At 44.1% G+C, this 18,460-nt stretch overlaps 1 protein-coding gene across 2 annotated transcripts in view; it reads right to left on the bottom strand.

The window, feature by feature from the left end:
- NAPRT (nicotinate phosphoribosyltransferase) overlaps nucleotides 1–18,460 on the bottom strand; it is a 367,006-nt gene that overhangs the window by 113,390 nt on the left and 235,156 nt on the right. For both annotated transcript variants that reach the window (XR_013610448.1, XM_078686638.1), the window contains exon 9: nucleotides 3,962–4,042. Coding sequence is in view for 1 of the 2 variants with exons in the window: in XM_078686638.1 (XP_078542764.1) it covers nucleotides 3,962–4,042 (81 nt within the window). In the remaining variant the exon portion in view is untranslated. The remainder of the gene's footprint in view (nucleotides 1–3,961; nucleotides 4,043–18,460) is intronic.

The following is an 18,460-nucleotide window of genomic DNA, read 5'->3' on the forward strand; positions in this document are numbered from 1 at the left end:
GCATAGAACTGAAGTGCCCAGGTCCAATGCAATCAGTGACCCTCCCCTTGTTCACAAGGGGAGGGGCTTAAGGTGCTTTGCCAGGTTGAAGAGGTCACGCCCACAGGAGCTGACTTCTTCAACCCAACAAAGTTCAGCTAAGGCAGCCATGAGCCTGAACATTTAGTGCATGTCTAGCTTCTGGCTGCCTGACCTGAAAATATAGTGTGTCTGTGAGGCTAGCCTTTGCTGAGCCAGACATACTTTCTTTATAGTGGCCAAAATGTGAGGGGGTCGTGGCCCCTCAGCCCATTAGAATGGGCCAATGCCGTTTTCTGTTCCTACAAAATCACAGGACAGTGTTTTTTCAGGTGCCTATTGAGAAATGTGCTTTTATTTCCTTTCATTGTTCATTCCTTTGATCAATTATTCCTCCATTCTTTTCGCCCACTTCTTGCGTTTGCGCTTTCAAGTACTTTTAATTTTTTCCTCTCACCTCCCTGTTTGTCTAATCTCCCAGCATTCGAATATCTCTTTGCAGCAGTTCAATCACACACCTCATGATTAGGGGAGAGGTGTGGCGCCGCGGCCAGGGCGACTGACGCTGGAATCTGGGGACCACGGTTCGATCCCCGGCTCCGGCGGCAGGGTAGCCCAGCACCATGTGACTCTGGGCAATAGCTCGCTTAATCTTCCCGACGGCCCCCAGCGCCTAGAGACCCTTACGGGTGATTGTGCGCTTTACAAATGTGGACTTTAACTTTAAGATAAGCATGTGCATGGGTGGAGATATGTTTGCAACTCATGAAGATTTGCAGTGGCATCTCCTCCGCTAAGGCGGAGGAGCGTCGCCCCACAGCTTTTAAGCAGTGTGACTAAAGGAAAAATAAAATAATAACTGAATGTTATTATAATTTTATTTGTTCCAGCTGATTTGCGAGCGGGTGGGCGAGGCTGCTCTACTTTCAGAGCCGGGCAGGGGAGGAGTGGTGGGTACACTTAAGTGTGCATTACGCTTTGGTAGGCCCTCTGGGGCCCTCTGAGCTTTCAGAGAGCAAAGTCCTCTCTGTTGTCAATGAACGAGGACGACATTAAGCAGGTGTCCCTTGCCCTGAACTGAGACGATGCCCAGAGTTCAGCTGCATACCTGCTGCCCACTACACATAATTTAAAATTAAACTCAGATAAGATGGAGGGGCTGCTTTATGGATCGAAACGGTCTTTCTGGAATTCCTCCTGGTGTCCCTCTAGTTTCGGCCATCTTCCCTCATCGTTCCCCATGGTCAAAAATCTTGTAGTGATCCTTGATTTTAAACTTATTTTGAATGATCAAATAAATCACTTGACCTCATCCTGTTTCCATCTTTTGAAAACGTAAAAAAAAAAATTGCCATTTATCCCCAACGCTCTTCAAGTTACAAGTGCTTTCACACCTGGATTACTGTAGCGCCATCTATTTAGCAGCCCAACAAGGTTTGCTGAAAAATCTTCAGATGCTGCAATTTGCGACTGCCCTGCTAATGAAAAATCTAAAAAAACAGGAGTCTGCCAGTAGTGGACTTAAAAAGCTCCACTGGCTGCCAATTAAGAGTAGAACTGCCTTCAAATCGCTTTGTGTTGCACATAAAGCCCTTCATTGAACTGGCCCTGAATACTCACAGAATAAAATGAGATGGAACTCTTCTAATAGATGTTTGCGTTCAGCTTCATCTAGGACTATGGTACTGCCTAGGATTCATAAAGCTTCCTGGAGCAGTAGAGCCACGGCTATACTGTGGAATAAACTGCCACTGAATCTCAGGTCTCAGCCAAACCTGATTAGTTTTAGAAAACAACCAAAAAACTGGCACTTCTTCTCCCCTTGCTAATATTTTCCTTCATGTTCGATCTTTGCTTTGATGATTCTTGCAGTTCTGCTGGTAGTGTCAAGATGCCCTTGGGGCAATCATTACGCTTTATACATTTGATATAATAACATGCAGCGAACTGAAGCTTTTATATAAGTAAGCCGTGCTTCCAAATTGCAGTGCAAATGTGTCTTTAGACTTTGTGGATAGTCACAAGGTCATATTAGGTGGCTTACTATAGTCTGAGTGGATGTGACCATGAGCATCCATGATAGAAAAGTACTTAGAGGTATGGCAACTCTTAAACTGCTTGGCTCCAGAGGGTGTCAAAGTAGTAAAAGTGAGACAAAATACAGAGTTTTCTGGTTTGTACTGAAAAACAACTATTTCTTTAAATATCTTTTATCTGTTCTATTTATTAGGTAGACAATTTTGTTGCTCGGACCATGTGGAAAAAGAATACAGGCGGTCTAAAAAAACAATAGGACAGTCCTGCCTCCCAACAATGTTCACTTCCGCATCTGTGCATTGTTGCTGTGTCTTCCAGGTAAAATTCTGGCTTCACTGCAAGAGTTTGCCTGACTCATCGCCATTCAAGAGAAATATAAACTTATCTCTCCCTTCTTAGGACTACTTCACTGACCCAGCCAGTGAAATCCCTATCCATCAAGTTTTTTTTCTCGCATGCATGCATGGCAGGTCCCTAGGCCATGGCCTTTAAAGGCTGGTCGGAATCCCTCCCTCTCCTCGTGTTCTCTTTTTCCAATGCATACCAGTCTTCTTCTCAGGTGATGTGATGCAGGTACAGGCAACATACCATTGGGTTCACTTCCTGGTTACAGCTGCCTGTATTGCTTCATCCAGTCATCTGCCCATCTCCCGTTTAGGACAAGCCCTCTGCGTAGGTCCCAATTGACTGTTCTACATGCCAGCAGCCTCTATGATTCTCTGCTGCAATTGATACAGCTGGTAGGGAAATTGCCTGTATGAAATAGCTCCCACTCTACTGATGCCATAACTCGGACATAAAACTCTAATCCTGTTGTGTGATTTATGAAACTATGAATTGCAATAAAAAAGTTCACTTACTAAGCAAGTTTCACAACGGAGGTGATCTTTTCACAACAAAACAACAAACTGCACTCACAAGGCTAGAGACTCCAAAAACTTCTCGGTTTACAATCAGGGACTCTTTACCAAAGTTTCCCCAACTTCTCAGACTTTTGACTATTGGAAATATAGTCCAAGCCAGATCCAGTCATCGAAATGAGTGCAGGTCAGCATGTAAAGTCCAACCACATACTTTAGCTGGTCTGTTCCTTGCCCCTAAGCAACCTAAACCCAACTAGTGCATTGAATTGTCAAAATACGCCCTAGAGGCGTGCAAAATTTCTGGTAATTATTGTGAATACTACCGTCAGTATACTTATCTAGTGAATTTTACTGTTGTGGGCTTTTACCTTAAAATATGGACTTTCACAGCGGTTTCATGTTTATGCTGAATCAAGAAACAAAAAGATGGTAAACATCCATCCAGTTTCAAAGTTGTAAGGGATATCATTTTAAAGATAACAAGCAAGATAATGCCATATCTATTTTCAGCGCCAACTAGCACTTGTATTTTTTTAAGCATCTGTTTGCAGTGAAAAAACCTATGGTTGTGCTCAAAAGTAAAAAAGCTGAAGGCTACTAATTACTGGTAGGCATGAGATCTATGCAAGATTCGCTGGTGTAATCACTACTTGTCATACCCCTAATATGTCTCCATACATGCTCTGTGTATCCATACGCCGCAGCCAAGAAAAATACTCCGCTGCCTGCCTGGCAGGTGGTACACAAATATTTCCCAGAAATTCAATCCATAAAGGAAACAATCTGTATGCAAAGGGGTGGTAATAGTTCTGCCTGCTGGGCGGCGAGGGCTGAGCACAAATTGGTTACAGTAAACAGCTAATAACTTTCTGGATTGCCACTTGTACAAGTCACAAAAAAACGGTGGTGTGTGTATTTCCAAGACGGTTGCATGTGCATGCCTGCATATTATAGTGAGTATGTATGTGTGTGCATGTGGAGGGTGGGAAATGTACCCTAGTGCGATGTGCAGTGTCTCAGTAACCAGCTTAGGAGAGGATTACCTTGTACACACATCCCAGTGAAGGTTGGAGCGGACACGTAACAAGGTTTGTTCCCACACCAATCACGTCAATTTCATTATCCTGTCAAGGAAGGAAAGAAACATTTTGTTAACACTTTCTGAATATAAGCGAAAAAACGCACCAAAATGCGACTTGTTGCACTTAAAAAGTAAAGTCAGATCTCCCCCTCAACACGATTACCGGGTTTGCTGAATTCAAAATATCATGCCTTCCTGTAAATGACTGACACATTGCTAGAAGGAAAGATGGTTTGATAAGACACAGATGTCACATTAGTGGGATATCAAACGAGTTATGGGGTTTCACAGCTACAAGAGGGCTGCCTTTCCAACCCCTTCAGGTAAAGACGCTGCAGCGCCTAGTTCTGCAAATGAGGGTGCAATTGTAGACTATGGAGACTGTAGGAGAGTGCATTATTATGTGGTGTGGTTGTGAGACCTCGCCATGTTATATTGTCATAATCTTTACCAGGCCGTGTTACGTTTTTTTAACAACGCCCTTAGCTCAGTATTGGATAGCAGTGGCACATAACAGTCGGGTTTAATCAAAGGAACAAGTGTAAAGCATTTAGAAGTACAAGTTATACCAATACAACAGGTAAGTAAGAAATACAACACAATAAAAATCCAAAAGCAATATATAAAAACAGAGTGGATTTTTACCTTAAATTAGACACCAAAATAACAAACGCATACAGTGGGAAACGGGAGCTGTAACTTTTCAAAGGTAAATAAATTATTGTTAAAAGACACAAGATTCAATAAATCTTAATCGGTAGGGCAGTTTTTATCCTGTAGCCAGTGGACAGCTCCTTTTAGCTTGGGCGTGCCACAATGGGGTGGAGGCCAGTCACAGGGACCACTTAGTAAATTTGGACGGAACGGCCTATAGTCAAGACATGTTCAAAAGAAATATGTGTCTTGCGACAGAACACTGAATATTAAAACTACATTAGCCGAAACAAGTGTGACAAACTCATTTCGAGACTTTCAAGAAGTTATCTGTTGCTTTTCAGCAGTATTAGGGTCCTCATTGGCTTTTCCTCTTTTTTTTGTATTCAATAAGTTTATTAAGTTTAAAAATTATAAGAAGTAGATAAATACAATACATAGTGATAGAATCGAAATCCATAGACATAGTACTTGTGATTGAATCAAATAGAAAGAATTCCTGCAACCATATAGAGGTAAAATATAAGAAACTCATAGGGGGAATATCAATGAACCAAAATATCCGTAAACAGTATCACTATTATGAATGAGAGAAATAGAAAGAGAGAAAAGAAAGGAAAAGAAGACAGAGAAAGAAAAAGTAGAAAGGAGGTAGCAAGAAGAAGGGGAAAAGGAAGGGAAGGGAAGGATCCACTGCAGTACTACAAACACAAACTACACAAATAACAAACAGCAATCAAGAAGAGGACACAAAAGGATACTGGGCAACCAAACCCTTCGAAGCCAAATCCATATAAGCGTCCAGAGCTTTCCAAACATTACTAGAAATCGTAGGGGTAAGATGAGCCACATTGACTGAAATGTGCGCGCTGCGTAAAAAAGAAACCCATGCCCACATGTATGATATGATACGGAAGAAAAAGACTTCCATTCCATAAGGATTACCTTAACGGCAACTGTCAGTAAAAGATCAAGCAATTGCAAGTCTAAGGTATCCAAAGGCAAGGGCACCCGGGAAGCTAAAGGGCCCAAGAGGACCATGGGGAAGGAAAGCTGAAATCAGTATTAAAAATTAATATGAGATGTTTATTTATGAGATCCCAGAAGGGTTGTAAAAGAGAGCAGGTAAAAAACATATGCAGATAATCGCCAGTAGCCAGACCACAGCTCCAACAGAGATCATCGTCCTTCAAGTGTAACGAATGCAAACGCACAGGAGTCCAATGGAGAAGGTTGAGAGAAAATTTTTTAGATTGGGTTAAAGAAGGGGCAATCTTATCACGGAGAGAAAATTTGCCAATCAGCTGCCAGGTGTCTGGCGAAATATGGTCGGTAAGATCCTTATCAAAATGATGTAACCACTTTTGTTGGGTAACGGTATGTAAGGCAGAGGAAGTGGAAGACAGAAATTTATGGATCTTTGAAGCCACATGACCAGATCGAAGCCACAAGGAAAATAACATAACAGTAGGAGAATTGGGCTCCAGGCGGACTTTAGCAAGAGCTACTTTGATTTTTAGAAAAGTATAGAAGTCCAAATTGGAGAGCGAGGACTGTTGAGCTAAAGAGGAAAAGGGCAAAGGATCATTATTGGAGTCATATAAATGACAAACTAAAGTTACTCCTTTAGAGGACCAATAAGGGATCAACGCAGGATCAATAACAAATTTTAATCTAGGGTTACGCCATAAAGAAGACCACCTCGATTTATGGATCGGGGTAGCCACTTTCTTATCCACAGACTTAATCGCTGCAATAGTATCTAAAATAATGGAGCGTGAAAAAGGAATAGATAAAGTGGATGTGGTTAAAAAGGAGGAAAGTGGTAAGGGAAATGAGAGATGTTGCTCAATAAACACCCAGGAAGGCGTGTGTACAGGAGACGAGGAGAACCACAAAGCACCTTGGGAAGCTAAAAAAGCGGTCTGGTATCCTTCCCAATCAGGAAAATTACAACCACCCATCTCATAAGGTTTCCTCAAATACTTATACGCAATTCTAGCCCTCTTATCACTCCAAAGAAACTTAGTAGTAATGGAGTCAATCTCACGAAAAAAAGAAGAGGACAATTTCACCGGAAAGCATAGAGGAAACAAAGTTAATAATAGGAGTAACCATCATTTTAAGAGTTTGAATACTACCCCACCAAGAAATGTGTTTAGGGGACCAAGTATCTAGAAGGTGACGAACTTTGAGAAGAGTTTGTGCCTCATTATGTGCCACCGTATCATAGAGCGTACCACAAATCAAATTCCTAGATATTTGAGATGTTTAGATTGCTACTTAAAGCCAGCGGTACCCATATGTGCCAGAAAACAATAAGCGTTCAGGGGAAACATCTCAGTCTTGTCTCTGTTAAGCGTATAGCCAGAGACCGTAGAAAAACGAGCAATAATATCTGTAAGCGCGGGAAGAGCTGAAACAATATCATCCGAAAAAATAAGAACATCATCCGCATAAGCCGCTGTTTATATGCGATGCGGACCAAAAGTAAACCCCTTGATATCTGGATTTAGATCAATGAGTCTAAGAAGAGGATCAATAGCTAATAAAAACAAAAGCGGGGATAAAGGGCAGCCTTGACGGGTACCTTGACGGAGACTAAAAAACTCAGAAGTAGCCCCATTGACACGGATATTAGCTCTCGGTTGGGCATATAAGGACATAACCATGTTGACAAAAGAGTCACCAAGATTATGGGCACGAAGAACAGCATGGAGAAAAGGCCAAGAAACCTTATCAAAGGCCTTCTCGGCATCTAAGGCGAGAGCCGCCGCTGGAAGCGTAGACCGTTTAGCTGTACCGAGAATATGACAGAAGGTACGGATATTGTCTCTAGCAAGTCTACCCTTCACGAAACCCGTCTGAGATGAATGAACTAAAGATGGAATATAAGATTCTGACCACTTGGCAAGAATCTTAGCAAAGATTTTAGCCTCCATATTAAGAAGGGAAATAGGGCGAAAGTTTTTAGGGTGTGAGATATCTTTTGCGTCTTTCGGAAGTACGACAATAGTGGCATCTGCCGCAGTACCAGAAACCGCGTTCTCATGAATAAAGACATCGAAAACAGCTTTAAGACGAGGAACCATAGAAGGGAGGAAGGTCTTGTAAAACATGATAGGAAAACCATCCAGCCCATGGGCTTTACCAGACCGAGTAGACTTGATAGCATGTATAATTTCAGCAGATGTGATGGGGCCACCTAATTTCTCTCCATCCGCAGAAGAGACAGATTGTAGAGGAATAGTTTTTAAAAATTCCTGGCAAGCATCAAATGATGATTGATTAGTGGGGGTATAAAGAGAACTATAAAATCTCGAAACACCTGAAGAATTTCTTTAGTTTTAAATGTTTTAACCCCAGATTATCAGTAACAGAAGAAATTTGAGAGGATTTAAAGTTTGACTCCTGAAATTTCAAAGTTGCAGCTAGAATCTTACCAGCCCGATTCTTCAGGAGTAACCGTTTGGATTTCTGGGCCTGAACCCCAATATGAGCTCTTTTGGTAAGGATAGTGTTGTAGGCATATTTCAAATTTTTTATGGATTGCAACAATTGTTTATCATTAGTACGTCGAAAAAGAAGCTCCAGCTGTTTAATACTATCTGCTAACTCTGCAAGTTCCCTTTTGATGTCAACATTTCTTTTCGCCATAACTTTAATAATGTGTCCTCGGAGAGTACACTTAAAAGCGTCCCATAAGACCACCGGAGAACTAACTGAGCCTTCATTATCAGAAAAGAAATGTTTAATTTCATCGTGTATATTTTGAACTTGGACAACATCATGGAGAACTTCCGTATTAAGTCTCCAAGAGGAAGGTTTACGCTTAGGAGCGAGATTTAGGAGAGAGAAAGAAACAGCCGCCTGATCAGAGATAAGAATAGGATGAATGTACGGAGAAGAGGATTGCTGTACTAAAGACGAATGCACTAGGAGATAGTCAATACGGGAAAAGCTAGAATGAGGGGGGGAAAAGAAGAAAAAATCACTACCTGTAGGGTTATGAAGGCCGCAAATATCTTGAAGATTTGCAGAAGAGCACATATTCAACAATTGTTTATGAGATCTAGGAGGGCGGAAAGAGAAAGCCGAATTTCTATACAACACTGGATCAGGTGGTAAATTAAAGTCACCGCCAACGATCAAATTACCATTATGTGGAGTAAGAGCTAAATGTTTAGTGATCTTTTGCCAAAAAATAGGATCATCAGCATTTGGGGCATAGATGTTCAAAACAAAGATCAGCAAAGCCATTAGAAAATCGAGATAACCAACGGACCTCAGAATCATGCTCAACAGAAATTACGGATAACCCAGATTTTTTTAGAAATAAGTGTTATGACCCCATTCTTCTTGCCAAGGGCATCCGAACACATCACATCGAGAACCCATTCTTTCCGTAATAACAACGCTTCTTTATAGGAGACTTTTGTTTCTTGTAAGAACACTAAATCTGAAGAGAGAGATTTACAATAATCAAGAACCTTGGCCCTCTTAACCGGATGATTTAATCCCTTAACATTAAGGGAAACTACATTCAAACCAGACATAGGCTAACATAGAAATAAAAACCAAGCCCGACGTATGGTAGAGGGAGTAAGACGTCAAACAAAACACATACCAAGGACCAACAATGCACTATACCAAAAGAGAGCACTACACGAGGATCCAGAAGGAAAAAGGGTAAGAAAGGGAATGAAGAGAAGAGGAGGAAAAAAAGGAGGAGAAAGAGAAGTACCAGAAAAAGGTAGAAAAATCAAAGGAAAGAGACCCACCAGGGGAGGTCTAGAGAGGACCAAACTCATACCAGTGGAGACATGGATGCGGGAAGCAAGCAGGCTACCGGGAAATAGCCAATAATCAAAGTAAAATAATTAACATCCCAATTATAGCCAGAAAAGTAGGAGATAGGCAAAAAGGGTTAGAAAAGAAGCAGAGCAGTGCAAAAAAGAGAGCGAGATAGAAGTGTGAAGGTCTTAAGAGGTTTGTGAGCTAAAGAAAAATAGGAAAACAAAGGCGCAATACAGGATAAAATAAAAACATCATGAAAATATATGAGCAAGGAATCATCATAAAAAGAATGCGATCTAAAAAGCAAACAGACAACTAAATGAAAAGAAATAACAAGTACCATGTATATGGACCATAAGTAGAAAATATGCAGACTTATCGTATAAGAAATTCTATAAGAAAGAGATATAATGCAAAACTATGAGTCAGAAATGGACAATATAAATCCTGAGAGAAGAAAAAAACAAAAATAAAATAATGAACTATATACATAAAATATAAACCACCAGTGAAGGAAGCAAAAATATCAACAGGCAGAGTTAATGCGTAAGACATACTGTAGTAGAAAACATCATGAATGAATATGAACCAGAAATAACAATAAATAGAAATTCATCAAAAGTACAAGAAAAAGAAACGTATAATGAAACATTTAGATAAAAGGTACAATGAGCTTATAAATTATTGAACCGAAAAAATATGAACTATATGCATATAATAGAAACAGTCAGTGAGTTAATCAAACATAGCAATAGGCAGAATTAATGCTTAATAAATACTGTACTAGAAATCATCAGCAATAAAAATGAATGAGAAGTAACAATAGATAGAAATTCATCAAAAGAGCAAGAAAAATGAATATATAGGGAAACATGTATATAAAGTAGACAAGGAGCCTATAAATTACGGGAACATAATAAAGCAATCAAATATATGAACCGAGTATAACTCGAACGGAGACTCCAATCACAAAACAAAAAGACAGAATTAAACATATGAACAATAGAAAAAAACTGGCAACTCACGAAAGACGTCCGACCTGAAGGACAGTGAAGTCATCTAGTGAACGGAGCTCATAATACAAAGAGAGTAGAAAGAGAGTAGAAAGAGTACTACATAAACAGTATAGAAGTAGAAATAGAACCATAATCACTAAAGTGTACAAGAAAAAGATAGATACATTATCTAAGTTATAGAGTGAAATGAAACATCCGAAGCATACTAGTAAACAGAGGATCAACGAAAGACCAAAACAAACGGAATGAAAAAACAGAACTGCATATAAAGTGAAAAACCATACAGGGAAGGAAGAACAACAAGATAATAGGAATCGGAATAATACAACATAAGGGGAAGACGGAGAGATGAAAAATCCTGTCAAGAGGTATAAAAACTACAAAAAAGCAAAAGAACACCTCAAGAAACAAGTGTCAAAGATAATGACATTTAACAATCAGAAAATAACACGAGTGTAAAGGGAAAATAACGGAGGACCCAAAATAGCAACCAACGCAGATGGAATAATAGATAGAGAAAAAGAAAGCAAAACAAAAAAGGAAAACAAAGAAACTAATAAGTTACTGAAAAAGCACAGGTAACCATGATGATAGAGATACGAAAAGCAAATCAGAGGGACATGGAGCAGGAGAAGAATCCATCTGCGATTCAGATTGGTTATCTAAAAAGGAAGAAAGATCAGAAGGTTCATCAAAAATACGATATCGACCCTTAACAGTGATACGAAACTTGGAAGGACCAGCAAAGGAAAAGGGGATGTTCATGTCCAAAAGACGTTTACGCAGATTGAGAAAACCTTTTCTCCGAATTACAGTGTCTCTAGCAAAATCTTGTGAGATAGTAATTCGATGTCCTTCCCAAGTCACCGACTTAACCTTCCTCATATGAGCCAAAATTTGTTCCGAATGTTGATGACGCAGCGGTTTAAAAATGACCGCTCTCGGATATGTTGAAGATTTGGGTTTGAACGTAGGAACTCGATGAGCTCTTTCAATTTCAAAGTCTTTCTGAAAGGAAATTTGTAAGGTAGAAGGAAGCCATTTGGATAGAAAATCAATCATTGAGGAGGCTGATTGCTCCGTATCCTCAGGAAGACCAAAAATACGTAGATTACTTCTCCGATTCCGATCTTCTTGCTCTGTACGCAAAGCCGCCATGGAACGTTCCATCTGGTGAAGAGCCCTCGAGTGTTGGTGTGTATTATCCTCCACCACACTGATACATGATTCTGCAGTGGAAACCCTGACAGATAAGGCTTTAAAGTCACTTCTGATAGCTGCTACCTCAACTTGCAGTAAATCGGTATTAGTCTTGGTAGACTGCGCAATATCGTGGACAACATTTAAACGCGCCAAAATAGCATCCAAAGTGGTAGTAGAATCTTTCTGAGAAGACTCAGGAGTGGGGGACTGTTGTTTAGATCGTTTTAGAGTCCCTTTAGAGTCTTTATTAGTAGTAGCAGGCCCCATGTTGTCCGGCATAGGAACAGGTCCCAGTAAATGCACCAAAAATGCACCAGGATAGGGATGCGTAGAAGGACCAATCAAAAATAGGCCAAACGGGACACAACTGACACTTCAAGTATCACTGACAGTAAACACTGTATAATCCAGAAGCGCAGACTATGGCTGTGATAGGAGAGCTCAAAATGGCGGACAGGTACAGTGGAGGCAAAAGAAAAAGACATGCAAGCTACCACTAGAGCGCAGAAACAGCAGTATCGACCAATTGGCAAGCAACCTCTAGATTAGGTTACGCAGCGCTAACACCTCAGGTGAGGTAGCTTACCAGAAGAGACAGCAGAGGGAGGTGAAAGAATTCAGTCAAAAATCCATCGAAGATAGAAAGTTCATATCTGCGCTTGTAGTCATAAAGTCACGTCTAAAGGACTAACAGAATAAAGCAAAAATATAAATACCACCTCCTCTTGTCATCTTCAGAAGAGAACAACGCTCTATTGTAGTGCTTCGTGACAGAAAACACGAGCGTCGCCACCGCAAAAACAAAATGGCGGCCGCTCGCTAGAGTTTCAGCAGCGAGGCTCCCAAGCGAAGAAAAGGTCAGTTCTTGCCTTCTTCAGTTGCTGTAATGAACATCCAGACGCTCACAGTACATTACGATACATTACCTGGAGTTCGGGACTGAAAATGGCAACGAACGGGATCCCAAAAACGTCCCGACAGCCGCTATTGTCCCCGAGCTCAAGTGCGATGCGCCATCTCAGAGCGGCGCGCAAGCCACGCCCCCCATTGGCTTTTCCTCTTTTAACGTGATACAGCCAAGCAGTGGTCCGGATGATGGGTACACAGGCTGCTGGAGATGCTGTAGGGACTTATGATTAAGTTAAATTAGCCAAACTGGTATTAGCCAACTGCCATTGTTTTTTAGGGGTCAAAGCACATGCACTGGAGCCTGAGCAGCAGGCCTCGAGTCGAGGGGTGAACATAAAAAAAGAGGTCCTTCCCAACACAGACCTTAAAGGATATTTACTTGTTCGGTCTTCAAATATGACCGTATCTGCTGACTCATAATAAGTACACATGGAGCTACATGTAGATATCCCGCACCAAGTCTAGCTTCACGAGGAGCTTTGTGCGCATCCGATATGGCCGCGTGAGCACAGGGCTCCCGAGTCCCTCGCCGCCCTCCGCATACATCCTGAAAGATATCCTGACTTTGATGACGGGTTCTTGAAGATGAACCTTAGCTGACACCTTAGCTGTTTTCAGAATTTCATTTGGACTTCGGGAACCGCAGATAAGCCGATCGCAGTTTTTGAGGCACGCCCTACGGCGACACCGGGGACTGGCACACCAAGACGCCAGGAAGTAGTTGAACAACAACGGCCTGAGGAGCTACCCCTGTTGCCCTGAATTGACTTTCGGTTTCGTTTTGTGCCTCCGGCCTCATCTGATTGCCTGATCGCTTCGCACCCCCACTGAGGTCTAGTCTAACTCCGCTTCTCTACTGTATATCCACGGTCATGAATGCTTGGGTGTTGGGCTGAGCTGCTGCTTTCGCCCCTACGGCCCACTTTCGTGATTTTAGGTGGTCTGGTGGTGAGCGGCCATTTTCACCAGGTCTCCCGGGCCCCTTCGGAGCTCACCATTCAAAATGACTGCCAGGCTTGATAACGAGAAGCGGAAGACCAAAACGCCTCTACGTGGGGGACCGATCCAAACCAACGTCATGGATCGCTATACTCAACCCAAGGGGTCCCCCGGTGGCACCGGTCGTGTTTTGGAGGACCCCAAGGACGATCCGACTGCTTTGTCCGAATTGACTCTGCAAGATGTCATGGGCGCCATTGCCAACATGAAGGCTTCCATTGGTCAGCAATATGAGGCTCTCGCTCGCAAAATTGACACTGTAGCCGTTGATGTTACTTTGATCAGAGCTGATTTGTCGAAGACCAATGAAAGGGTCAAGTCTCTAGATCTGAAGACTTCTAGCCTCACGACTGATGTGTCTGATCTGCAGACGGAAGTTAGGAACTTGCGATCCTCCCACGATCTCATGGCCCATCGCCTGGAGGATTTTGAAAACAGGGCTCGACGCAACAACATACACCTTATTGGGGTCCCGGAAAACTCTGGTGCTCCGGCGACGGATCTCCTTGTGGAGGACCTCGTCTTGAATTACCTCGCCCCTACAGGCCTGAGTAAATTCTTTGCCGTGGAGCGTGCCCATCGAGTGCCAGGCGGAAAACCGAAGTCGGGTGCCTCTCCGAGACCTATCATCGCCAGGATCTTCAATTTCAGAGACAGAGACATTATCCTGCAGGCCTCGAGAGTGAGTGGCCCCGTAAAATTCGAGAACACGACGGTGAGTTTCTATCCGGACTTCACCCAGCTTGTTCAGAGGCAAAGGATGGGGTTTCAGGGAGTGAAGCGAAGGTTGAGAGACTTGGGCCTGAAGTACGCAATGCTATTTCCAACCAGGCTGCGGGTCGAATACGAAGACCGGACTTTCTTTTTTGATCGTCCCGACGGAGTTAGTGACTGGCTGGATGCCCTTCCCAAACAGAATGACTCAACCGGGCATCCGGGTGGAACCGAGGACGGTGTTTCGGAACAAGAGTGACATTATTATTCCTGATTTCTGAACACTTCACATGTCATTCGGCTGGGTTCGATACTTCTACTACTGTGTGCTATTGCTGTATACCCGAGGGTGGCGGGGGAGTGGGACTCTTTCCTCCTCAAGGGTTTCTTCTTGTAGACTAATTTAATGATAGGGCGACAGGCACACTGCAAGTTGGGGTGGCTTTTGAGTCTAACGCAGGGGTGCAGGGTGGGGGGCGTTGTAACGGTTCTGGTTGGGGGATGGAGGGGGGGACTCGGGGTGTTAGTGAGTTTCTTTCAAGGCAACGTATCGTCTCTTTCATTGATCTGTACATTGTGTTCGCTATGGGGTGGATTCAGCACTTCTTTCCGGGATGGGGGGTAGTGGGTTGAAACTAATGTGTTGGAATGTCAATGGGTTGGGGGATAGGATAAAACGGGGTGTGGTGTTACAGTTGCTGCGGCGCCTCTCCCCTTATGTTGTACTGTTGCAGGAAACGCATCTGGTTGGGAACACATGCCACGCCATGAATCGGCGTGGGTATCGCCTTGTGGCACACTCTGGATTTACCTCTGGTTCTAGGGGTGTGGGCATCCTCGTCAGGTCCTCCCTTTGGCAATAGACGATGTGATTCTTGACGATAGGGGGCGCTACGCTGCTCACTGGTAGATGGGAGGGGAGGACTGTATCATTTGTTACTGTATATATCCCGCCGGGTCTACAGACCCAGACTTTAGCGGATCTTGGGCATGTGGTACTGGGGCTCCCAGAGGGCATCTTGGTGGTGGGCGGAGACTTCAACTCTGTTGTCTCCGGTAACGTGGATCGCTACCCCCCCAGAGATCTTCTCAAGTCTCAGTCCTGGTTGAGTGGGTTCTTGGAGACCCTGGGATTGGTTGACATTTGGAGGTTGCTACACCCGGATCAGGTGCAATACACCTTCCACTCTGGAGCCCATGGCAGTCTGTCTAGACTCGACTATGTTCTGGTGCCGGAGGCGCTGGCCTCCTCTATCAGGGAGATGAAACACCTTGCCCGGGGTATATCTGATCACTCCCCATTGTGGCTTAACATGGATACTACTATGAGTAATGAGGGACGAGTCGCCCCAATAAACCCCTGGTATCTTCGCAATCCCAAGACCCGTGCTGAGTTGATGAAATCCCTCGATCATTATTTTTTGAAAATGTGGGGTCCGTGTCCTCTGCTGTTTCACTGTGGGAAGCTTTTAAGACTGATACGTGGGCAGGCTTTATTTCTAATCGCTAACGCCAAGAAAAGTAAGCACGAAGAGGTGGTCCGTTTGGAGACAGAGATATCCGAGCTGGAGAGTGACTTGGAGCGCGGAGTGTCCCGTGCCAAGCTCCATTCTCTCAGTCTCAAACAATTAGATTATAGGACCCTGGTTACTGATGCTGCGAAAGTCATGAGCAGAGAACAGCAGGGCAGACTGTATGATGTGGGGGATAAAGCGGGTAAATGGATTGCGTGGCTTCTAAATGCTGAACCGAAAATTCTGGCCAAATTATTAGCTAACCGCCTGACAACTGTTATCAGTGACTTGATCCATCCGGATCAATCCCGTTTCATCCCGCACCGTAACACGGCGCTTAACCTACGGCGCTTGCACGGTGTTCTCGCGAGGGCGGCGTCTATTCGTGAGCCGGCCATCTCGGCTTCCTTGGATGCTACGATGGCCTTTGATACGCTAGAGTGGCCTTATCTCTGGGCCGCTCTTGTGAAATTCGGTTTCGGCCCCGGCTTCATCGGCTGGGTGAAACTTTTGTATGAGGAGCCACTGGCGCAGGTGGTCGTGAATGGTCGAGCATCTGCTTCTTTTGTCCTCGGGAGGGGCACACGGCAGGGCTGCCCGTTGTCACCACTACTTTTCGCACTTGCTCTCGAGCCGCTGGCTGCCTGGTTGCGCTGGGAGCCCTAGATTAAGGGGATCCAGTTGTCCCCGGACTTCGAGGATCGCGTCTCACTCTACGCGGATGATATCTTGTTGTACCTTACGTCCCCTCGAAAATCTCTGAATGTTTTGTTTGACGTGCTTACTTCGTTTGGGAGGAACTCGGGCCTTGTGATCAACTGGGCTAAATCCTGTGTATACGTGCTCTCGGGCGTTCCCCCTCCCTTGCCTCGCAGGTGCCCCATTCGGGTCTCTCCAAATGGCTTTAAGTACTTGGGGATTTTTATATCTGTGGACCCCGTGGCTCGATACGAACGTAATCTGCTCCCGCCTCTTCAGAGATTGATACTTGATGTTGTGCGCTGGCGCGGGTTGCCTCTATCACCGCTCGGGCACGCTGCACTTTTTAAGATGATGTCCCTGCCGCGGTTTTTGTACGCGCTTCAGAATACGTTCGATATTATTCCGGCGAGCTACTTTCGAGAGGTTGAGAGCCTGCAGAGACGGTTAATTTGGGATGGACGTTCGCGCATCGCCCTCGCTAAACTCACACTTCCTTGGTATGACGGGGGTATAGCGCTGCCGGATATCAGGCGTTATTATTGGGCCTCGCAGCTGAGAGCGATCAATCATGCAACGTACGCTCCAGCTCCTAACCCGGCGTTCGGGATGGACAAATATTTGCTACCGGGCGGGGACTATAGAAGGGCGCTCTATTCCAAGGTGGTGGGAAAGGATTTATCTGGTCCCACCAGGATTGCTGTACGAGTGTGGCATGATGCGAATGAGTCTATGGGATGGAGAAATCTACTGACTCGTGCGACCCCGTTGTATACGACTGAAAGGTTGGGATGTCTCTGGAAAACGAAAGGGTTTGAAAAATGGGATATGATTGGTATCAGCACCGTGGGTGATCTTTGGGTCAAGGGCAAAATCAAGACCTTTGCTGTATTGAAGACAGAATATGCATTGAGTGACAGGGAATTCTTCCGGTATGCACAGATTCACCATGCTTTAAATTCGTCCCCGAGTCCTCCCCCCTTGAAGATCGGGTCCTTGACAGCCACGTGCCCGACAGTACCATTTCTTTGATATATAAGAAGTTGATCAATACCCGGGTGGATCTGCTGATGCGTCTCAGGGAAGTTTGGACCGGCGATGGTTTGGAGCTGGACGACGAGGATTGGCAGGCTGCATTATCCTCGCCCAAAGAAGTTGCGATTCCTGCCCGTCTCCGACTCGTTCAGCTCAAAATCTTACATCGTGTATATGTTACTGGACCGCACCTGATTTGTATGGGTTATTCCTCAGATGGGTTATGTATGCGTGGTTGTGGGATGCTTGGAACTTTCCTTCATATAATTTGGGAGTGTCCGGACGTGGTGACGTTCTGGAATCGTGTGCATGCAGTGATGGGAAGGGTCACTGGAGTGGCGTTGTTGCCCGAGGCCAGACGCTGTCTGTTGAATGTGTGGGAGCCGAATGATTATGGTGTGGCACTGACGCAGTGGGCGACCCTTGGGAATATGATCGCTAAGAGAGATATTGCGCAGTTGTGGGTTGGATTGGTGTATGTTCAGAGAAAAGACCGTGTATGTGGCGCGGGGCAAACCTAGGAAATGGAACAGCATTTGGGGCCAATGGAACGCATATCGTGGAAATGTGTGTACGCCTCCATTCGTGGAGAACCCCGATGTCCCCCTGTCCCCCTGATTAGACATTCCATATATCGTGCTCTTTATGTTATCTCTAATTTGTTTCCCCGCTCGCCCCCTCCCCTCTCCATGTGCTATTGATCTACTGTGTAATATTGTGCTTAGTGGTCCTCCCCTGTGAACACATGTCCATGTACACTGTCTTTTGCCTTGTATGTTGTTTTTTTCTGTTTCTTCTTTCAATAAAATTTTTATAAAAAAAAAAGTCTAGCTTCACCTTGGGCATAGCCTAAATTAAAAGAAAAATTATGTCTTGGATTCCTGCCCCCCCCCCGTATCCAGTGGAGTAAAGTCCACATTT

This window comes from Lissotriton helveticus, chromosome 4_1 (assembly GCF_964261635.1).
Source record: "Lissotriton helveticus chromosome 4_1, aLisHel1.1, whole genome shotgun sequence".
Taxonomy (NCBI): Eukaryota; Metazoa; Chordata; class Amphibia; order Caudata; family Salamandridae; genus Lissotriton; species Lissotriton helveticus.